General features: G+C 35.5%; 1 protein-coding gene across 2 annotated transcripts; it reads right to left on the reverse strand.

The window, feature by feature from the left end:
- Window positions 1-4,205: 4,205 nt before the first annotated feature.
- LOC142983230 (juvenile hormone epoxide hydrolase-like) lies at window positions 4,206-10,920 on the reverse strand. 2 transcript variants are annotated; one of them, XM_076130138.1, is made up of 8 exons: window positions 10,764-10,914; window positions 10,017-10,226; window positions 9,181-9,363; window positions 7,230-7,481; window positions 6,825-6,971; window positions 6,226-6,571; window positions 4,977-5,211; window positions 4,206-4,428 (listed from the first exon to the last, which is right to left on the reverse strand). In XM_076130138.1, exons 1-8 carry the CDS (start codon window positions 10,863-10,865, stop codon window positions 4,221-4,223), a joined length of 1,683 nt encoding a protein of 560 aa, XP_075986253.1. In that variant the 5' UTR covers window positions 10,866-10,914; the 3' UTR covers window positions 4,206-4,220. The 2 variants fall into 2 exon arrangements, with proteins under 2 accessions (XP_075986253.1, XP_075986254.1); XM_076130139.1 differs by lacking the exon at window positions 10,017-10,226 and having other exon boundaries at window positions 10,764-10,920.
- Between the last annotated feature and the right edge of the window lie 14,140 nt (window positions 10,921-25,060).

Raw genomic sequence — 25,060 nt, forward strand, 5'->3', positions numbered from 1 at the left:
TGAAAATCTAGGAAGGAATTCGGTTTTTCAAGATTTAAGTTGATTGGTGTATTTTTAGAAATATTTGCTGCTCGGTTAAAGATTTCTGGGTTCAGCAACTCTTGTCGCGGTTATTCTATAGATGGGTGACCGCACAGCGGTATTTTCGATGAGCGTCTACGTATTTCAAGGGCACGTAAAAACTCGGTCCCGGTGGTTGTCTATTAAGATAGCAGTCGTTAAGCCATGTCAAATGCCTTTCGGGTGGCTTAAACAACTTCGACATTAGGTTGATGAATAACCCTTCGATATTTTTTTTTAAATAGAATGTAAAAGTTTCGTAACCACAACTCGTCCGTTAAACTAGATCCTTACTACTTCGCCGCTATTGCAGACTACCAGTATTTTTGTTTTTGATGCCTTTTTTGTTAAAATCTAGGAAGGAATTCGGTTTTTGAAGTTTTGAAGCGTTTTGGTGCTATTTAGAAAAAAATGCCGCTTGGTAAAGATTTCTGGGTTCAGCAACTCTTGTCACGGTTATTCTATAGATGGGTGACCGCATGGTGGTATTTGAACAGAATTCTTCGGGCTTTGATGGGCACGTAAAAGGTCGAAGTAGTTATCTATTAAGATAACAGTCGTTAAGCCATATCAAATGCCTTTCGGGTGGCTTGAACAACTTTGACATTAGGTTGACGACTAACCAAACGATAAAATTCACTAAATAGAAAGTAAAAGTTTCGTAACCACAACTCGTCCGTTAAACTAGACCCTTACTAGTTCCCGCGTTGTTGCAGACTTCCAGTATTTTTGTTTTTGATGCTTTTTTGTGGAAATCTAGGAAGGAATTCAGTTTTTCAGGTTTGAAGAGTTTGGCATTTTGTAAAAACATTTCCTGCTAGCTTTAGTGGTTGAAGTTGTAGAAGAAGTAATTGCTGCATAGCTCCTAGAAAACCAATGACCAAAACCTAGCATATGTACGAGGCGGGAATATTGTGTTACGAAACTGCCTTTCAGGCAATATTATAGTTTACTCCTAAAGGTTTAAGTACCTACCTACGTATGTATGTCCTTAATTGGTTGATACAATTATTGATCCTCCTATATTCATGATTATTAAAAGTAACGATTCACATTTCATTACTTTACAATATTTACATAATAGATACATACAATCACGCCTTGTACCTACAGGGTAAACGAAGACCAAAGAACATGTCACATACATATGTGTATGTGTAGTAGATAAGTCTTAACAATCTATTCAATAAACAGACAATACAGCTACTATCTTCTCCATGAAAAAAAAATATCATAGACAGCCAATCGCAATGCTTTATAACATTTCACCACAAGCGAACAAGATAGGCGGCAAGTAAAAAATATTCATTCCCAACGCTCAGGTATGGTCTGCGTAGCGGAATCAAGTTAAACTGAGAAGCGCGGTCGGAATGCATTTTTAATCTTTTTTGTAGGGTTCCGCTGGTAAATATTTAAATAAACGTTTGCCACTTTCATTTATTATATTCGATTTGAAATTAGTAACGGCTTAGTACTAATAGTTGTTTGGTCGTTTGGTTAGCACATGTATAATACGATTATTAATAAATTCCTTCCATGTAAAATACTGGTATTCAGCTGCATCCGTTGAGACTGGAAGCCGACTCCAACATAGTTGGAAAAACTGCAGATGATGATGATTGAAAATAAATTCCGGAAGCTAAAAAGGTCTTGAAAAGATCCAAATTTTCATAAAGTTACTTACGAGGACATCAGTAGGACCTCAAAAAGTTAGTTCTTCACTATACTTCACAATAACTGTAGTAATACGTACACTATTATTGGTATAGAGGCAGAAATTTATTTAAAAAAAAAATGGCTTCCCTAAATTAAAACGCATTTGTGATCGGTTTAGATATTTTTACGCAACCCTTAAAGTAAGTTTCCGACTCATGCTTGTCCAGTTTTATTTTACATTACAGCGGATTTAGTCTATACGGCGTGTATGAGTGAGCACTGATTTAATTATTAATGTAAAATTATTTTGTTAGTTACGTATCTGCTTGCTAAATGCAATCCCTCATTTTGTTGCGTCAGTGATTTTCTTTTTCTAATAGAAACAGGCTATCATTTTACAACTTAGTACTGCCGAGTCCTCAATTTTAGTCTTACTAATGTAGTCGCGTAAGCTCTGATAATTACTAATTTTTTTTTCATTTTTCACTTAATACATTTACCTAAAAAATGATTGACAGTTACAAAACACTGTATGACTAACCAGAGTTTGCACAACATTTATTTGTAAGACAGTTAATCTAAACATTCAAAAGTTGTGAAATCCTTGATTATGACCTTTTCTAAGACGATCATTCATAATAGTAGCCCGTAAACATTATCTCACTAGCGAAATAAAAAAAGGTAAACTAAAACCTATTTTTAAACCTGAAACAGCAAATTTCACGTCAACAATCATAAAAAGAACCCTATAATCCGAACAAAATAGAACAAAGGCGCAAATCTCCCATCACTCCAATTCCACATTGTAAAACAAGCACGAAAGCAACTCAAAACATAACCTCATTAGATTTCAATCATCGAATTCGCAAAGTCGAAACAAAATAATAAACAACTCGCAACTCGATGTAATCGTCTGCAATCCAGAGCGACGTTAAATCGAATTATTCTAGTCGTCCGTCCACAGCTTCGAGTCGGCTTTTTTTTTAATTTTTCCGTTCCTTTTCAACAAACGCCTGGCTGCTGTTACTGTATGGGTTTTGGAGTTTTATGTTAAATGTTTTTGTAATTTTTCATCTGTTTTTGGGAAGGTTTATCGTTGCAGTTTTGGGAGATATTTTATCTTCTGCGCGTTGGTCAGTACCTACACTGATTTTTCTTTATTGTGGTCCTGATTCTTTTGGATATAGGGCGAATATTATTTACTATAGACTAGTTTAGCTTGTATAAATTTTGGGTATAGTAGTGATAAGTTTTGTCTAATTTTCGTCGAACGGTATACTCTTACTATATGTATATTTAAACTCAAAATATATCGCCTATGAAACATTATTGTCGAAGTATAATAAAATATTTTTCACTATTATTTTTTAATACTGGTATCAAAAATCTTTCCCAACATTCGAAACTCTGCGGCTGGTTTCAAAATTTCGGATATTTAAAAAATGGTCGACGTGTTTGTTTTTGACAGGATCTTTATTCGTTTATCCAGCGTGCGTGGTAATATTGTTAACTGGAATTTTAATTGACAGCAGCGGTACCACTAACATACGGTCACGGAATTTAATAAATATTTTTATAATATATTCTAAAATTCATCAAATTCTAGTTAACTAACACCGACTAAAATTGACGCTCTAAAATCGGGGATACTCTAGGCGATATAATATTTCATAACTTTTAAACTCTCGCGTTGCATATTCAATGTATAATAGAATACGGGAATTAACGCGAACACGCATTTTACCTTAAAATGCCTAACGTTTCGGCGCAGATTGCACTCGCCGTGGTCGCAGGTATAATATGTCCCACGACATATCAAACGAAACCCACTCATTTCACTTGCCACTTCTTCTGGTGGCTTCGCACGACTTATGTCCGTAGTGACGAGCTAAGCGTAGCATGTTGAGCGAAGTCCGGAAACGTCGCACCACGTTACACAATAATGGTGGCGACACTGTCTTGTCGCGGGACATTTGTTTATTAAAATTTGTGTATCGCCAGCTCAAAGCAATAATTAAAATAATAATATGATTTGGTATATAATATTAAATGCAAAAATATTTTTGCCCTGATGCACGATAAAATCTCGAAAATATCGAATATCAAGATTCAAACAGAATTCATTTCCGATTGATATTTCGTTCATTTTTAAACATTTGATATTTTTTTATTATTATATGCTCGCTTTCTTTTGAATGATAATTACTTTTAAGTCTTTTTGAGAATCTAGTGTGACTATACTGTAATCGAAAAAGCCCTAAGATAAGATAAGATGACTATACTGTATCTGGTTAGGGATCAGTTTTGGGATTCGTTTAAATAAAAAATAACATAATCGGTGATAGGGTGGCAGGAGATGCGAAGCATTTCACTATTTGCTACTGATCGCAGATCTATTAAGTATCTAATACCATAACAAGAGAACCATAATAGTTTCTAATATTATTATGGTTCAATTTGCACAGGGGAATAAAACACAAAACAAATTCAAAAATTGTAACATCCTATTTTTTGAAGCTCAAAAATGCTTTGACAGCCTTAAACACATCGCTACTAAACTCTTCTGGTCTTTCAAAAGCAGCAAAATGGCCGCCAAAGTCCACATTAGTCGTTCCTACTAAGTTAGGATACTTCCATTTAAGGACAAAGTCTGGACTGTGAGCTAACTCGTGCTTGAAGCGAAGACCCCAAGTTGGGACTGGTGTTGGAATCCTGAAAATTGGAAGAAGAAAATCAGATAATGACCGATATTTGACACAGTAGTTGACGATATTCAACAGTTGGTACTGTCTGCTAGCGTTTGACTATAAAAAATATTTGAAGAAATACTTCTTGCAACATTTGTTCTAGGCGTTAATCAGTTTATCATTTGCTTTTTGGATAAAATCGCCTCGAAAATTACATAATAATATAAATTTTATGGAACAGAGTCATCATCATCATCATCATCATCATTGGCCTGTGTCCATCTATTGCAGATGATTCAGGAACAGAGTACATATTTTATAATTAAGGTGGTCACATTGCCACTAACTCATTTTGTTTTATTGTTGAGTAATAACCGAAGTAAGAAAGAAGAAAAAGAAGTTCTTCTTGCTAACTTTGGTATAAATTCATAAAATCATGGGCACATGGGCATGGGCAATGATCAAAAATCGCTCGGCTAAAAGCGTGGATTGACTTGAAAAGATCTAACCAATTTAATTACTAAAGTGTACACCCTTTACTTGAAGAAGAAGAAGAATAACTTAAGTACTTACTGTGAGAAGACCTGTTCCACTTCAGCATCAGCAATACACTCCTTATACAGTCTCATTGAAGTAGCAATACTGCCACTGATCCAGTGCAGCATGATGTTGTCCAGAAGTTTGTCGTACGTGAAGTACTTCTGCACGCCTCCTTCAGGGTCGTTCTTATTGGCTGGGTCCGTGAAGATCATGAATTTGTCCAGGACATAAGCGGCGAGGCCGGCTGGGGAGTCTTGGAGAGCAATTCCTGTAAAGAGAAAAGACGAATAGAATTTAGTACATACACATATCAAGAAAAATAAGTCTAGTCTCGACCTACCCCCATAGCAAGAAGGCGTGATGATATGTATGTATGTATCAAGAATTCATTACACACTACTCTCAAGACTTTTTACTAATTAATTTCTGGACATTTTGCACGGAAAACCTCTATTTTGACAGCATAGTGATGCAAAAGGTAAAGTAGTCAGTAAGTCGTAATTACATTAGTTTTATTGCGGTACATAATTTATTTAAAAAATGCGGACCAATTCACACGGTTATTTTTGTGCCTTTAATTATGTATTTGTTATTTTCGTGGTACCAAAAAGTTTTTTTTTATAAATAAGGTATATTTTACAATCAATCCTCTCATTTGCACTTTCATACCCCTGCTCTCTTACTAAACACAAAAATCACCCCAAAAAAGTCCTTGAACGAAACATCAAAACCCAAGTCAGGTGCCCATAGATACGATCAGTATCCAGTATCGGTACAAAGAACTCGTTATACCGACCGGCAGGGACTAATTAAATTTTGTTGCGCTGAATCCATTGATTCTATGAATGCTGCGAACTTTGCGCGCTCTAGTTTGCGACGACGATTTTTTAATGACATTTTGAGAGCTGTCTGTCGTATTCGATCTGCTACGGTTTAAGAATATTTTAGTGAGAAAGTATTAAAAGAGAGATCTTATTGTTAGACGTAAAATTTTTATTCAAAAGCATCTAGGTTTAAAAACAAATAAACAGCAAATTGAACTTGGCTTCGCAAAACTGTAATATTTTAGTTAATCCTTCTTGTGTAACAGAAAATAAAATTAAAATCTCAAAAAAGCCCGCATTCTGTCATATATCCACATAAAGAAGACCTGAACCCAACACAGGCTGGAGGGGGCGTATCTATTTTTCCTGTTTAATAATGTATTCTTCTAATAAAGAGGAATTTTACTGAATTTAAATTATTGTGATTAAGCGATTGTCATGAATTAACTATTCCTTACCAACAGTATCAGGTTTCGTACTCTGCAGATGCATATACCCAAACTCCTCCAAAAGAAACTTGACCTTATCCGCAAATGGATACAACTTGTCCACATGTTCACCAGCGACAAACGTTGGCCAAACAGATCCAAACACCCACGTCAAATACGCCAACTTGGAGAAATTGACTGGCAAGTTGGTATGGAAGCCTAGGACATCGTTGGGGAAGATGGTGGCAATGTTGGAGCCAACTGCATGGCCAAAGTCACCACCTTGGACGTAATATTGCTTGTGACCAATTCTGTGCATCAGGTTTCTCATTATGATTGCCATTTGATGGGGTGATAGACCCCGACGGGCTGGTGCCTATCAAAGAAAAAGCAATCAAATATATTTTTGTAAGAAAGAATTAGTATCGGAATATAACAAAAATAAAAATATATAATAATAGTCAGTAGTATGTGGTATTGTTTGTAATATGAATCAGAGATCATAAGACTTAATTAGCTTTAATTTTTTAGTTCTTTTTACGGAGAAGTTCGTAACGTCCAAATTCATAAATTCAAAAATCAAGCTATAACGGATAGCAGCTTTCCAAAATTACAAAATAAAAACCTACCTCAGAAAATACAAATCCAGGCAGACTAGGAACTATGACCTCGAACACGAAGTCATAACCTTCTCTCTTCGTTGTCAGTAGTGGTATGGCTTCATAGAACTCTCTGACTGAACCTGGCCAGCCATGAAGTAAAAGTAGTGGCAATACCTGTCAGAAACAACAAATTACATTTTATTTTTTCTAAAAGTCAAAATCTATATGCAATCGCCTTCCTATGCAAGTAATTAAGGGTTCAAATAAAAGGCAATATATCAAAGACTTACTAAAGTACAGAATCAAGTTCACTTTTCTTGCTCAGGCATTTTTCCCTGACAACTCTTGCAAGTCCAAAAATGCACATTCGAACGTTCTTAAAACAGCTCAGGAACAAAATGAAGAACCACAATAAAACTCAATTTGACCTACCTTAGTGTTCGCATCAACATTCGGTTTAACATGAATATAATGTATATCCAGTCCTTGAATATTCGTCTTGAAGTGATCAAACTTGTTCAAAAACTTTGGCCGTTGTATAAAACTGTATTTAAAGATCCAGTAAGAGAAGAACTGAGCGAAGGCCTCACTGTGGACTCCGTAGTTCCACGCAGTATCTTCAAAACTCTTCTTTTTGTTTGGACGACGGTACATTTCGAAGAGCCATCGGATTTCTGATTCCATCTGTATATGAAAGAAAAAATTTAACTAATAAAAAAAAATTGTTAAATGTTGTTAGTGGATTTTTGATTGAGGGTACGCAGAGTCTCCAACTCGCACTTGGCCAGCGTGGTGGACTCAAGGCTAACCCCTCCCCCTCATTTGGGAGGAGAACCTTGCCCTGCAGTGGGACATTAAAGGGTTAAAAAAAACAGTTTGTGAAAAGTAGCAGGCATGTTTCGAGAGTAACAAAAAAACCTGTTCTAATATTAGTTCGTCAATCAGGTTAAAAAAAATATTTATAAACATTTTGTGTAAAAAAATGGTACGTTGGGTTAAAAGTTCTTATTGAAGTTATTGAACGGTTTATTGATGCCATACTTTGCTATGAATTAGCAATGTCGTGACGTCGTATTCATTCTTATTTGATTGTTTTTGATAACATCAATTATCTTTTAATAGTATTACATTTATTTGCACACGTATTTTTTACACTTTCAATATCCTACCCAACTAAGAAATTAAAATTCTCATACATTTCAGAACCATTGTATATAGGTACAGCACACTAGAACAGTGTCATTGTCGATCTCTGAAGCTCACCATACTTACAATTATGCGATTAAACCAACATTTCACTCGTTACCAACAAGTCAGTTCTAAATACCACGTTAAGTACATTTACAGAACAACCATCGGATCCAAATCATTGAAATTGACACAAACCTCGCAAATCATTTGAAAGCTTTCCCTCTATCCTACCACATACTCGTATATTATGAATTCGAAAATTTGTTAGTACGTATAGATGTTTGTTACTCTTTCACGCAAATACTACTGAACCGATTGCGATGAAATTTGGTATGTAGGACAATGTAGGTAGCTGCAGACCCAGAATAACACATAGGCTACTTTTTTTGGGATTTTCACGCGGACGAAGTCGCGGGTGGCCTCTAAAGTGTACAAAATACTACAAAACAGATATTCGCCTTCATACATTTTCATTTCGAAAACAAATTTTCAATTCAGTATTTTACACGCATTTTCAATTAGTTACCAAATCCGACTGACATGTGTAGATTAATAGACATAACTGAAGCCTAGTATATTATTTGTTAACAAAACCAACTGGTAAATTATTTATTTTGAATAAACTGGACACGGCTATAATTAAAACACGAACAAACTGAAACCGAAGTACACAAAATGTAAATTTTATAAAATTGTGTAGTTCATGCCTTCATATTTTATTTTAGTTTACAACCAAAAAATCCTAACGGAAGGTCATGGACATGGTCATTCTCGACTTTTAAGGGAAAACATTTCAATGTTGCTTTAAAAATTAAAATAAACGGAGAATTCAAACAACACTGAATGCTTATTCATGGAAGCTACTACTAATCTAAAAATAAGCAGAATTAACGTCGTTCGCTCCTGTAAACCGTAACCTTCCTTAGCGTTACTCAGTTAGGTAAATAGTGGTCACTACGCCACTGTCTTGTCATAAGTTCGATTCCTACACGTGACAAATCATTTTGTAATCCACTAATTTTAATGGATATTTGATTCCGTTATTTCCGTTGTTCATATCTGTGTAAAAAACTCCACAAAATCTTTCTACATAAATCACCCTCCCAAATTACCAAGTGTGGCCTACACTTGTGGCTTTCTCGAGCCCTTTCTCTCTTTCCAAACAGTGATATTAATTATTTATTTAACTTACTGCATCAGAAAACACAATTCTGTAAGGTCTTATTGAAGTGTCCTGTGGCTCAGTAGTGTTTTGTCCCCACCACACGTTCAAATCCAGTTCAGGCATTTCTGGCACTTGCGCCAAGTCTTGGTAAACAGTGTATCCATATATGGCGATACCTATTAGAATTATTGCCGAAGCTGCTGTGATTATCTGAAACAAAACAAGTAAATAACATATAAATGCATTTCTCTCAGTTAAAAAGTATGCTTTTCATGGGTAGGAAACTAGGTCTACATTACTTTTTTTTAACAGTAATGGATGTAGCCCGACATCTTAACAAAACACCTTGACACCTTGAAATGTGTTAAATTTAAGTGTTCTAGCATATTTTTTAATTAATTTTGACATAAATAGTATTTAAAATTTGTTGCACCTGTTTAAATACGACGATTTCAGGTACAGATACACGAACAGACAGACAAACACACAGATAGACATACAGATACACTTATATGGATCAAACTTATAACAGCCCTTTATTGCCGAGGACTAACAACTTATGATTTTATTGAAAGCGTACAAGTATTTTGAAACCTGGAATAATACTTAGGATTGAAGTAAACGTCCTGCAATGAAGCAAAATGTATTATTGTCTCAGATAACTGAAACCTGAACAATTTCGATGCATGTATTAAAAGATTCCCGAACCATTTATCTATTTCCTGATACAAGAAATATTGAAAACATTTATCTGCATTCTGCATTGTAAGATTAAGCATAAGCTGTATATAAAGTTTGTAGACTATGAGGACCTCATTTCATAAGTAAAGAGGTTGGGTATGAAAGTTTACAAAGAAACTTACTTTTAGTGTAGTTCTTTTCGCTTTCTGGACTTTTTCAAGAGCCTTTTTAGATTTTCCACCTTTCGCTTTAATATAACGCTTAATGAGCGATTTGCTAATAGAAAAAAATATTGAACTAAACAATCCCAATTGTATCAATTGTTTTATCTTTTTGAAAATTTCTATAAGCTTCTTTACTTTACGATAGAACAGTTTAATACGCTCCTGAAACTTTAATATATCGTCAGTGACCACACCAAAGCGTTGATGACATTTGCTATAGAAAGGTTTACTAATTTTTGTCATAGAACGACAAGAAAACATGCAGTCAATCTTATTAAATTAAACAAGGCTTCCTGGCCCGACCCCTTAGACAAAGAATGGATCCCACACCAGAAACTGCAAGGCGAAATTATCCAGAAAATCATACACAGTACCTATTGTATAGAAATTTTATTTCAAATATAACTGCACTGAAATAAAAAAAGCAGAGGTAACTCCTCAGAAATAAAATTTCTTTATAATACTTCTTTACATGACTGTGGGCTGAGTGCAATGCCTTGTGTAACACGGAAACATGTTGAATGAAACACATACACCTTGTATGATAAATGACATTCACATTCTATATAATTTTAATATCTATTATTACTATTACTATATATCTTTGAACCAAATAAAATTGTCATCAATATGGGTTGGGTCAACAAACATGAACCGGCATTTTCAAACCACGTCAATATTATCAATAAAGTTAATAATACTTACAGGGATTCCGTCTTCACTTTTAACAACTTTACTTTTCTTCTTTTTATCTTTAACAATTTCTTTTCCAACATCTTTTTCTTTCTTTTTGTCTTTTTTACCCATTTCGACGAGTTATTCCTACGATAGATTGCACTGAACTACATTCACTCGAGTCTTATCTACGCTTATCGTGGCGTCAAAGTAATTAGTTATCAGTTCACATAACATGTTAATCTGTCGATAAAGTTATTAGTTTATACAATCGTAAATAAACACGTATCTGTTACTGTAGATAACGTACCGGTATTTTCAGTGTTAGTGCCTGAAAAATTTCGTTCGGCAATGTGTAAAATGTTGTCGAGCAATATTATTATTGTTACTTTTTACTTATATCATTATTGTTTATTGTTACTTTTTATTTCAGGTTACTTTATTTCCTATTAGTATATTAACATACATATTTAACATATCATTAAGGCTGTTATATCAGAATATACCCATAGGTGTAGGCAGAGGCGAATTAAATACAGCCACGTTTCGCCATCGACAATGTTAGTTATGATTGGGAACAAGCCTTTTGACATTTACCATACACATTACCAAACTCCAGGCTATTAATTGATAAATATAGTAATATAAATTAGAGAAGACTAAAACACTGCCTGACCCGGAAATCGAACCCGAGACCTCATGATCAGCAGTCGGTTACATTACCTACTTTTGGTATATCTGTAGCTGCACATTTTTAGCCTGTTTTAACTGTGATACAAAACTGTTTGCCATAGAACCAGTGTTTTTTCATGTTTCCATTCAATTTCGTATAGTTTAATGTTTTCATGTTTAAGGCAGTGATAACTATCATAGATGTAAAAATATTTTACGTTTATTTTATTCACTAAGCACATATTTATTATAGTATTAAGTGTATCGCATATACGAACGTCTTCAAAGTCCATCTGAAAGTAAGATATATTCGCGGCGGTACAGTTTTATATTGAGAGTGCAGTTTCTGGGTCATTCGTTTCATGTGGTAGAGTGCAGCCCCTTCAAAGACGTAGGGGCGCCATGGTTTTATCCGGATAGATATTCAAGAATAATTCAACGTTATGGCTACCAAAATAAAAGAGGTTTTGAGCTAAAAATGTCATTTATTTTGAAGTCATTGGTTTGGCGCACAAAATATGAACGGGGTTTTTCTTTTGATAGATCATCGACATCTATATAAGATTTGGGCAGCTTAGTTAATTCTTATTCATAATAATAATTCATAAAAACTAATGAATTATATTTATTTTTAGGTAATTAAAATGTTTACCTGAGCGTTTTTTTGTCTGTAACCGAAACTTTTTGGCCAGCAGTGAAACAGTCATGTGAGAGGAATACAAGACCTGGTATAGTGACCTCTACATCAATTTTAATACGTTAGCTCAAATAGCTTATAAAATAAAGGACTTACCCACAGTTTCTGAGGTACATTTAACGGTAGTTTATCTATTCAATAGTGTTAAAACTCATATTTAAAAATAACGCTATTGAATAGATAAACTATCGTTAAATGTACTCAGAAACCGCGGGTTCATAGAAGGGTGTAATATGAGTAAAATATCTCTCAGTTCCTAAATCATGGCGACCCCATAGACCTTACGTGTAACACTTACAAGTAATAACAGAATGCTTTCACTTTATTGCGGTACTAGTTCCAGTATTTTGTTAGTTTTATGACCTTGAGTAGTACACTGTATAATTTATGTATATTTCTGTTGAATGAGACTGAAGTAGTTTGGATATGTTACGCTAGTTTAAGGCCCGGGATGTCGTAGTTAAGTTGTGAATATGTCTCTACCATTAGAGCTTCGTGGGTTCAAATCCACTCAGGTGGAATAAGGAGCCAAGGGTTGTTAAAAATGATGTATATAGTTAGCAATAGGTAAATTTAAAATGGGTGTCAACGATCTATTGGTGGTATAAAAATGAATTGCTGTTCGTTAAAACTCGAGAACGGCTGGACCGATTAGGCTTATTTTGTTCTTGAATTATTTGTGGAAGTCCAGAAAAGGTGTAAAAGGTGAATAAATTTGAGAATGCGTGACTTCCAATGGATACTATAGTATTCAAAATTAAATTTAATTACTATGCATGATGGACGTTTGCCAGGGTATTAAATAAAAACAAGAAAGCGATAGCGAAGCTGCGCGAGTCAAGCTAGTTTGTATACAAAATAGTGTAACTGAAACAATAGCCATTTAGGGGGATTTCCCTAGCGTTCTTGGGTCTCTGCCTACCCATGGCCTAATTTTTGTTATATGTGTTACGTAATAAGATTGCAGAAACCAATTTCAAATATCATGAATACTAAAGGTCCAACATTCGTATCGAAATCTATTCTCGAAATAAAACAAAACAGATTAGACCGAAATTCAGGTTGAAATCCAGTCGTACCTACGCACCTAAGGTATTAGCAAACCTCATCGATATTCGTGTCCTATTTATTGGCATCGCCACACTTTGAATACCAAAAACGTTTACGACATGATTGGATTTTAAATTATTATTAAAAGCCTACGATGTTCTCTTTTTTCGATCACGAGATGCTGAAAGGTACTTATATTTATGAGGTATCATCCATACTAATAAAAGTGGTTTTGTGTGCTTATATGTATGGTTTTTATGGCTAAATAGCGGAAGACGTCTTCACTCAATACAATTTACCTTAATGATAATAACAATAAGTAAAAAAAATATGAGTTGAGTCCGAAAAAAAATTGTGTCAACTCCGCGAGGTTTAAAAGGTTTTCAGGACTACATCCTTAACAAAGGATTTGCCTGTTATAAGTTAGTTACAATGGGCAATATCTCTGGCATAGCAGCTTTATTCTTAACTAGGGATGATAAATAATACACTTAATTAAAACTATATCAAAATTAACTGCCTCTGTGGCGCGGTCGGTAGTATATGCGGCTGCCGTGCGAGAGGTCTCGGGTTCGAATCCTGGGTCGGGCCAAAAAGTCTTTTCTGAGATTTTCTGTTAAGAATTTCTTAGAGATTGCCCGGAGTTGGGAAGTTGAGGTCGAAGACCTCCGTGCCTCGGAGAGCACGTAAAGCCGTCGGTCCTGCGCCTGACCTCTCACTGGTTGTCGGTTATCCGTCCCACCAGACTATGAGAGTGATGGAATAGAGAGTGTACCTGTGTATTGTGCACACACTTAGACACTATAAACAAAGTCCTGCACAGATGGCCAGTTTCAATGAGACTGACCGCCGTAGCCGTATCGGCTAGGAGGACATTATTATTATTATATCAAAATAGCAATCATTAAACCGAATCTAAAACCTTTACGAAACAAATATGAAATCTGCAAAAAATACCTATCCAATTTTCGCTTTCACGGAAAATTCTTTACAATAAATAATGATCACCGAACCGCAATTTTCTTCAGCAATTCAACACAATTCATCCGAAGGAACGATGATTACAAATAGATTGAACATTTGTACCGTCAACAAATCAAATCGTTTGATAATTGAACAAAAATCTGTTACAATTTTACCGAAGACGTTCAAATTCTCATCCATTATAAGGATTACTGGATGTATGGAGAGGACACGGTAGGGGAGGTCGCGTCTGAATTGATTGCGTTCAGATTGGAATATATGTAGTTATGTGTGTGTTGGGTAAATCGTGATGTGTGGTGTTGTCTAATACTGGGGAGGATTTATGCAAGACTGCTGTTTGAGCAATTGTTTTGTAATTCTGTGGAGCTTGTCTTCTGAAGAATGTTTAAGAAGTGTTTTGTGGGTTACTGTCGCTAGACAAATGTCATTTAGTGATGAGGTGTGTGATTTTGTGACCTCTTTTGATCCTTGTTTGTACCTCTATATTTTTAAAAGGTTGACTCATGATAAAATCGTTTATCTTAGTCTGTTTTACCTACCGCTAATAAATTATTTATTGGTAAGTATGATAATATTTGGTAAGTAAAAATACAAGGTTGGTTTATCAGGTGAAACCTCAGAATCGTTTTCATAAATTTGACAGCTGACACTTTATCTATCAAACTAGTAATTCGACAGATTGTCATGAAATTTTTCCTTATGGCCTTAAGTAAGTCAACGTTAAAAATAAATTACAATTTGTTACCTAGTAACGAATCCTATCTCAATCGCTTTTCAAAGACAGGATATTGACAAAGACTTTTAATACCACCGGATACCAAAGATTGACTCACTGATTTACTAAGCTAAAAAGTCCTTAAAGACAATCTAATGATACCCTACTAGAAGCCGCCCGCGACTTCGTCCGCGTGGAAACCCTTTCCATGTAAATCCCGGTCCCTTGGGAACTCCGGAATGAAACGTATGTGTTATTCTGGGTCTTCAGCTACCTACATATCAAATTTCATCGTAATCGATTCAGTAGTATAAACGTGAAAGAATAACAAACATTCGTACATAATAGGTCGGGGAAAAAGTCTTTTCGCATTATAGTATGTATGAACTTGTAATAAAATCTCTTTGGCTTCAAGAATCACAAATGAGTACACGGTTCATTAGGTTTCTCTCAGTGAGCTCGTGAGGTACCCAAATATCGAGCTTTTTTATGTAGAGAAAAGATTTTATTGCAAGTTCATACATACTATAATGCGAAAAGACTTTTTCCCCGACCTAATACATACATACATACTCACAAACTTTCGCATTTATAATATTAGTGGGATTTTTAGTTCGGTTTTCGCTTTCCCCTCCACTAAGACCTCCCACTATCGACGTCGGCATTATGTAGATTAGACGTCTGCTTGTCTTGTCGGATCGTACGATTCTGTCTCAGTTTGCGTTCTGATTCGTTTCATACCAAACTATGTACCCATTTGAATAATATAAGTGGGTGTTAAAAGGATTGGATGAGAAAAAATCTAGTTTTACATGTATTTTTCATGTTAGTTTGGGTAATTGGAACATTGTTGATGAATAAAGGAAGCAATTTACCATAGATATATGCCCGTTTTGTAGGCTAAAAGGTAGTGTGCCACTATAGTATGAAGTAGAATATTTGGGTATGGGAACATTAGTATCATCAGAAGAATCGTTGGATGGAAAACTTTAGAAGAGTGCTAATACAAATATAGCTGTAATTAGCTAAGTAAAAATAATACAAAGGTTTTAGGAAAAAAAATAGGCTCATATAGTGGATGTCATTGCAAATGCAATCAGAAAGGGTAACAGAAACAAAAAACAAGTCCTTTTCAAATTCTAAATTCTAAAAGGACTGGTTTTTTGTTATGTTATGTAAATGTCGCAAGATTTTTTTATCAGGTTTTTTTATTGGGTCCAATTTTTTAATAAAGTACTGATATGCAGCTGCATCTGGTGAGACTGAAAGCCAACTCCAACATAGTTGATAGAAAGGCTAGACCGATGATTTTTACAAAAGACTTCATCTTATACTACACTAAAATCACAATTTCCATTAGTATTCTATTCCAAAATCTACTAAACTTATTAAAAACATATTTTAACAACACTACAACAAAATAGTTTAGCGCATGGAACGTCACAGCGAAATGGTCTCTTATCTCATATGACGTCACGACTGGCAACAAAACGCTTTGCATGAAACACTCGTGTTTCAACAAAATGCATGCTATTTTATGAATATGTTGAATTTTACCCGCGGTTTGATAACGTCAGGAGTGTCTTTTTTCGTTCATGGACAGTTTAGTTTGAAGTTTTTTTAAACGGTTTTAAAATATAGAAATGTGACCTGGGTTTTACAGAACACTGTCCATTGGTACTCAAATATATGAGTTGCGATTTCTTTAGTTTTATTGGGTATCACTTTCATTCTCAGATTGATAATAACATGCCTGCTACAACCGAATGTGGTAGGTGATTTAAATAAAATACACTCACGATTCGCAATTTATAATTTTAATTCTATTTAATACAGGTCGTGCTTACTGTAGTCTGTGTAATTCAAAGAGTAGACCATAGACGTAGCTTATTCAACTTAAAAAAAACGAATCTACCAATACATAACAAAATTTTTATTCTATACATATTTCATACACATTAAAACCCACGCAATTACATATCATCTTCGTGCTCTCAAAAAATCTCAGTGGATCTCAAATTATTCGTAAACGTGCTGCGTGAAAATTTTCCAGTGAAATTAGTTCGGCGCGCGACACCGCCTGTAATCTCCAAACTGAATAGGGGACAATTTGTGACGTCATATACAGACATTTTCATGACACGGAAATAGAGTAGATGGATGAGACATGGATTTTTGATAAAGTGTTTTATTAATTTATTACACTGATTTATAATGAAAGAAATAGGCGAACATTTAATAGATCTACATTGACCTCAGAGCTTTGCCAGGCAAGTTTCGCGGTAATTTGTTGCTGTAATCATAAAAAATACGCTAACGAACAAATTCAAGTCACCCTGAATTTTAAAAGGTGAAATTCAATGCTTTACTCCATTTACCTTACCCACCTCTTCACAATATTATAAGTAATTTTTCGCATTCATTCGCCGTATAAACTTACTTATTTTGAGTCCTTATGCTTATATTTTATTGAACATTAATGGACTAGCCTGACTTTGTCCGGGAATTATTTACAATTTCCGTGGGAATTTAGATACCATCGATACAAACCTGGTCCCGACAGTAACAAACCTAATTTAGTTATTCAAAAATTATGCGCATACATTTTGATGATTCATTTTTAATTATACAGATTATTACGGTTTTATAACACTCTTTAAACTTTGCAACTAATTTTTTGCAACACATTTACATACATTTACATTGCACACCAAAACCAAACTATGCATCTTCTTGCATCACACAAAACACTCAATACCACCTGCCTTAACATAACCATCAAAAAATAAGTACGCTCGTGTCAATGTCACTGCCACTATCTCTACATCATTGTCTATATTGTGTCTGGTTGAATTCCACACGTAATTATTTCTGGCCACAGAGCAATACGTCCCGCTGTAGATGACAATTAATGCGAACGAGAAGTAGGTCATACAGTTACTCTGAATCACTCACTACTCTGTTGCGTGTGGCGTATGGAATTGATTGTTGGATTTAGTTTGGGGTGCTTTTTCAAATATGTGTTAAGGGTTTGTATTAGGACTTATATGGCAGGTTATAAGGTTTAAATAAAAGGCCCGTGTTTTATGCTATATTGAAAAATCAAAAGCTTATTTGCAAGGTAAGAAAAATAAAATCATTGTGTATTTACCCCAGTTTCAGGAATTTACAATCCTTTTGGTGGTTTTAGAAGTTATCGCGGCAAAACTGATTCTTCAGTTCGCAGAAATGAAAATGGTAGGTTGAACTTTCCGAAAATACGGAAAGAAGTTTTCGCCCAGCTGTGAGAAATAAGATACGAAAAACTATCATATGAACCTTTCCTTTTAACCAGAAAAAATTTTCTCATCAAAACGCCTGTGCTCTCAATCTATACTAATATTATCTATACTAATATTATAAATGTGAAGAGTTTGTTTGTTTGTTTGATTGTTTGTTTGTTTGAACGCGCTAATCTCGGGAACTACTGGTCCGATTTGAAAAATTCTTTCAGTGTTAGATAGCCCATTTATCGAGGAAGGCTATAGGCTATATATCATCACGCTACAATCAATAGGAGCAGAGTAACAGTGAAAAATGTTACAAAAACGGGGAAAATTATGATTATCTTATGTGACGCAAGCGAAGTTGCGCAGGTCAGCTAGTACAAGGATATGCTGAAGCACAGGTTAAAAATTTCACTTAGTTCCACTTTTGTTGTTCATCACAATCTTTGTTCCATTTGGGAATCGAACACCCGTCGCCGTAGCAATACCGTTGTTTAAACCTGATTTTCTCAGAAGGGGTAAGCTTTAACCTACGTAATAGGAAATGAGGTGATTGCCAATTACTGGGTGCAAAACCCCTGGGGTACTAATGAGAATTTCACAAATAGAAAAACCCAATAACAATTTGCCCGATCCGGTAATCGAATCCTGCATTTCGATCAGCAATTCTAAGAAAAGTTACACTTTTGTATTACTAAGCTATTGTTAGTAATCCGACTAGTGGTCAAGATCGTAGAAAATTTTAACAAACAATTTTTTTAAAGTTACAGATTTTAGACAATCGATAATCTAAACGCACGGTCTGTGACCTTCAAACTCCTAACTCCTAACTCCGGGCATTCACAGAGAAAGTCCTAACTGAACAATTTAGGAACTCATTTTTGGGCCGACCTAGAATTCGAACCCAAAACGTGTGAGCGGCATTCGCATACGCTACCAACAGCGCCACATACTAAATTATTACAATAACGAAGCAAGTATCCATCGCAAACGTAAAAAAATGGTTTTTCAAAGCCCTATACGATGATAATTATTTCTTTAACAGTATTATTCGTATTAATTAAAACTCGCAATCAAAAGATAATGATTCATAATGAACCACTCTTGTATTTTTCTATTAATTACAATCAAGGATCTTATTATTTCATCTCTTCACATCAAAAACATTATGAAAATTACAGACTATTCAAAGGCCAGATAAAAAACTGTCAAGCGTGAGTCGTTCTCAAACTTTATGGACTTGTAGCCATATTAAAAAAGAGTGACGTAAACTTTGCACTGGCCGATATTCGGCAACGGTGGCTAAATTTATTGAAACCAGCCAACAGTGCAGGACATTGTTTATAGTGTCCAAGTGTGTGCACAATACAACGAGTACCCTCTCGATTCCTTCACTCTCTTAGCCCGGTGGGACGGATGACCGACACGACCAGTGAGAGGTCAGGCACAGGACCGACGGTTTCACGTGCTCTCCGAGGCACCCAAGACTACGACCTCAACTTCATAACTCTGGGCAATTTTTGAGGCATTTTTAACAGAAACTCAGAAAAGACTTTTCTCGCCCGACCCGGGATTCGAACCCGAGACCTCTTGCATGCGCCACAGAGGCAGTCGAAATAACAATATACTGATTGCCGACACAATAACATAAATAAAATAAATAAATATCATTGGACAACTCACACACGGTCATTTGATTCCAAACTAAGCAGAGCTTGTACTATGTTAACCAAATAACCGATAAACATACTTATATACTTCTAAATACATACTTATATAGATAAATTAACAACCAGGCTCAGAACATATACTCGTGCTCATCACACAAAGATATGTCCCGGGTGGGATTCGAACCCACCACACGCGGCGCTACGGTTGTTGCGGCGAGATGACCGCTTAAACCACTGCGCCAAACGTGCAGTTAAAGGTAAAAAATAAATAAAGGAACTAACTGAAGTATACTTGAAACTTATACAAAATATTTTAGTATTTTTCATTCACACGGACTCCTAAAGCCGTCTATAGAAGATAGAGGCATAATTGGAGAGGCATCGGGTGTCGTTAATGACCACCATCCCTTACAAACCGACCCCAACAGCACAGATACTATCGGAATTTTATTAAAGGGTATATTTTGTACCTTAGTAACGTTCTAGGGTATTATTTTTGGGTATTGGAGGTTTATAGAGGGCTAGCTTCTGACATCACTTCGTTAGCATGTAAACGTAGATTTTGAGAGGTACGTTCATCTAAGTTATGAAAAATTAAAACTTGTTTTTTTTGTAACTGCCTACCGGACCTCTACAACCTAGTTGCTTGAGTTATAACACGATACCCCTCGGTGATACTGGTTGTCAGACTTTTAAGCCTCTGACTGCTGGTAACGACGGCCGAATTTTTTTGAAAATGACAGCCGGTGACCACATTTTAACGTAACTTCCGAAACATGGAGGAACTCAATATGTATATTATGGTCACCCATCCACTGATCAACCTTAGCAAGCGTAGCTTAACCCGAGAGATTGATCCTAGCGGTTATTGTAGCTTAACAACTTCATATTTTCAAAACCTCTGTGTTACGTAACTTTAATAAATAACTGATCTAAATCAGGTGGAATGAGTTAGAATTAAACATTTTAATCAATGGCAAATGTTTTTCCATGGAATAATGTGCACACTTCAACATATAGGGTTTCAAAAGATTGAGTATGATCCGCTACTTTTGGAGCTGACTGTACCTAGCCACAAGCTTTATCTAGTACCAAACAGAAAACAATACACGAACAAATACAAGTAGTGACGTCACCACACACAAAACAGTCACAGTTACAGATGTAAGAACAAGTTGTAACTTACAATTAAGTTATGAGCAAGACAAGTTCGGTGGTGAAACTCACCTACTGTTTGTCGTTGAAGTAATGAATAACCGTGCTACTTGCATGTAGCATCTTGAGAACAAGTTCACTTTAATGTAGTTTAGTGTTTTATACCCGAAGATGTAGGCAGAAGTGGATAGGAGTCTCCCTGCGCACCATTGAAGCGGCTAGGTTCGGTAACGCAGAACCTAGGATGGCTGGCTTTCACCACAATAGTACAAACCCGCTCAAATACTAGGCAATCATCCAGCTTCTACCTCCAGATACTAATAACTCGTCTCTTTACAAAGGTAGTTCCATGTAACATGGGAACGTCTATTGCCACATACAGCGCACATTACCAAACTCCGAGCTACTATTGAAATTTCTTGCTAATATTATAAATCCGAAAGTAACTATGTCTGTCTGTCTGTTATTCAATCACGCCTAAACTACTGAACCAATTGGTATGGAGATATTTTGATGCCCGAGAAAGGACATAGGCTACTTTTTACCCCGGGAAAATCACGCATTCTCATAGGAAAATTCAGGTGGCGGACAAAGTCGCGGGTAAAAGCTAGTATATTCTATAAATTAAAAAAGCATAATAGGGGATCTCGGGAATTGAAGCACAGACCTCGTGATCAGCAGTCGTATACCGACTACTGAGACAGTAAGGTACAACTAACAATTAAGTTACGAACAAGACAAGTTTGGTGGTGAAACTCACCTACTGTTTGTCGCTGAAGTAATGAATAACTGTGCTATTTCTGTATGTACCATCTTAAGAACAAGTTTATGCAGTTTAGTGTTTTAAGAAAAATTAAGCTAAAATATAATCCTGTATATATGTATGTATAGGCCTGTTAAACCTGATAGCTCCTACACGCTAAAGTGAATGAAATACACCCACTATTTGCTATTTACAAAAATAGTTCCATGTAACAGGAGGCAGGCGTATTACCGGACCGGGGACGTCACCAAACTTCGAGCTGCTATAGAGAATCCAATCCAACTTTCCACATCAGTTTACTATTGAGAATATTCTTATACCTAGATTAGAAAAGCTCATTAGTTATTTGTCGGATACTGAAATCGAAGCATAGACCTTGTGATCAGCAGTCGTATACTACTGAGACAGTAAGGTATAACTTACAATTAAGTTATGAACAAGACAAGTTTGGTGGTGAAACTCACCTACTGTTTGTCGCTGAAGTAATGAATAACTGTGCTATTTCTGTATGTACGGTCTTGGGAACAAGTTTTGTTGAATGCAGTTCGGCGTTTCATGAATATAATGTGAATTAGTTTCCGCAGTTAGCTGGTGTTGTGGACCCTGTCTTATTTCTGGAGAAGACCCACGTCCAGAGTCTACGTCTTTTAAGGTTTGCTATTTATACAGCGGAGTTTTCTACAAGTACTTAGTATTTCATACATAGATTTTCCGACTAAAAAGAATTGTACAGTCAACTAGATATCATTGCAAGCAATTTTATAAATGCAGCTGAAATCCTGAAATAATTGGTTGTAAAAACACATCCTAATAATCTATATATAATTTTTTCCACATAATATACCAAAAATAACTTAAAAGTTGATGGCGATTATTATATTCATTAAATTAATTACATTATTTAATCTGTAGAGCAAAAATTGAATTCATGATTTCTTCTTCTTCTTTCTAATTTCTAATTTACCTTATATCCTGCCTCCTAATAATACACAAGTTATAACACACCACAAAAATTAACAAGACAATACCGAAACAAGTCTATATTATTAAGTTTAGAATGTTTGTTTCACCGATAAATTGCGAAGTTGGCGAGCTCGTCGGAGTTTTTGAATATCATTAATTTTAACGAACCCCCATCTTGTCTATTAATCAAGCCTGTAATGATTTTGTACGCGACAACACTGATGGTATAAAAACTTTGTTTAATTGGATTGTTTGAGAATATTTACGTCGTGTGGTTTGTGGTAGTTAAGAAGATTTCAAGTTCAAAGATGAGAAATTACACGTGCTATAACAAATACTCTCATATATCAAACATAATTTTGTAAACAAACAAAAAATAATGTTTATAATATTACTCGGTTATATTATTGTTCTCGAAAATAGCAAGTTGTAGCTCGATTCTCTATTGACAAGTGTTGTATGAAAATCTAATCATTTCCTCTAGCGGGCGGCGTAGGAACAATTTTTGCAGTACATTTTCGATTCTCGTTAGTATTGACTTTAAAGTCCCCAACCCGCACTTGGCCAGCGAGCTAGAAAATCTAACTCCTCAGTCATTCCGGGAGGAAACCTTTGCCCAGTTGTTTGACATTCATGGGTTAAAATTTATTTATTTATACTTTCGTATCGTCAAAAACTTCTGTTTCAAGGTTGTCACGGAAAAGTAAATGAAAACTTAAACACGACAACAGATAGAGGAAGTTTCATTTACAGCGCGGTTGTAATTGCTTAACTTATGAGTTACGACACAAGTTCATTTTAATGTTCTACGTTATACTTGCTGTGTTTTGTGTTTGCTTGGTTGTCTAGCATGTGAGATGTATACGGAGATCGATACTATACTTGTATTTTAAGAATTTGTTCGCTCTTGACTGAATCTCGGCGTTATCGGTATACATACGTAAAAATGTTATCGAATGAAAAGAGAACATTCTCCTGCTTTAGAATTTTTTAAAACTGTTCACTTTGTCATACGTCGGGAATGTATGCACCTGTTTTGACGATTGGTTTATTGGCAGAAAGAAAATGTAATGACAAGTAAATTGCAACATTTCTCTTCGGGAACGACAAATAGCACTTCTTGTTTCAGATATACCTATATATGCAAGCAAATCCACAGGAGCAGTCCTTTATGGAATAATTACAGTTTAATCCAAATAAAAGTAGTAGTAATAAAAGCAGACAGCGTTACTATAGATGTCGTGATCTTGTTGAGACAGAATACAATTAATGCCTAGCTAATAAAGTGCTAATATAACGTCCCAGTATAATACAAAATCATTCAGCTTTGCAGATGTATAAGTACTTCTTAACAATTTCAAAAACACTTTCTAAATATCTTTGTCACTACATCTCACAAACACTCAACTTTATTCTTAGTACGTCAGATCTAAATCTGCAAATTAGATTTACTACAACACACAGCCACATAGGGAATGGTAAATAAACTGCGGGTCGTCTGTTCGACTCCCATGCGAGGCGCGTGATCTGAATATTATTGGCTTTACGTATTATTGTGACGGTTGTTAAGGTGTGTACGCACTTAGGAAGATGAACACAGTCAAAAGAAAGATTACTGAGGCAATTTTCAGATAGACTTGTCGTCTTTTAAGATAAGATCGAATTGAAATTGAGTCTTTTGAAATGATTCGAATCCTTGGTCGGGCCAAAAAGTCTTTTCTGAGATTTTCTGTAAAGAATTTCATAGACATTGCCAGGAGTTAGCAAGTTGATTTTGTAGACCTCCGTGCTTCGGAGAGCACGTAAAGCTGTCGGCCCAGCGCCTGACCTCTCACTGGTCGTGTCGGTTATCCGTCCCACCAGGTTATGAGAGCAAGGGAATAGAGAGCGTATCTGTGTATTGTGCACACACTTGGACACTATAAACAAAGTCCTGCATCGTTGGCCAGTTTCAATGAAACTGACCGCCGTAGACGCATCGGCAGGAGCATTATAATTCTTCCTCTTAGAGCAGGCAGGGCTGGTCAGTCACTAACTATGGTCATAAGACTGAAAAAAAATATTTTTCTATCTTTTATTTATAAATTAGTTAATGTAATAGTAACTAAATTCATCTACAACTTTTTCAGTTTGTGATTAATTCTGGCTTAATAAGATCATTGACGTTTCAAATTGACTCGTAACAAAAATGACATGTAACAACACAATATAAAACATATCACAAACAAATCAAAGGTTCTATACAATAACGTATATGTAACATTACATACGGATAGTGCCTGCGGATAATTTCTCCAGGGAGAGCCGTCCGACCAGCCAACATTACCTGGAAACGGGTCAACAATACTAGTTGTCTTTTGTACGATGTTGGACAAAAATTAACTAGATTTTA

Source organism: Anticarsia gemmatalis, chromosome 23, assembly GCF_050436995.1.
Source record: "Anticarsia gemmatalis isolate Benzon Research Colony breed Stoneville strain chromosome 23, ilAntGemm2 primary, whole genome shotgun sequence".
Classification (NCBI taxonomy): Eukaryota; Metazoa; Arthropoda; class Insecta; order Lepidoptera; family Erebidae; genus Anticarsia; species Anticarsia gemmatalis.

Bases quoted from the DNA above. Each gene is read 5' to 3' on its own strand.
- LOC142983230 (XM_076130138.1), bottom strand. From the start codon at position 10,865: ATGGGTAAAAAAGACAAAAAGAAAGAAAAAGATGTTGGAAAAGAAATT. The intron at 9,364-10,016 runs GTAAGTTTCTTT...GTTTTGTTTCAG, and splicing joins CGAAAAGAACTACACTAAAA to ATAATCACAGCAGCTTCGGC. The intron at 5,212-6,225 runs GTAAGGAATAGT...TTCTCTTTACAG, and splicing joins TACGAAACCTGATACTGTTG to GAATTGCTCTCCAAGACTCC.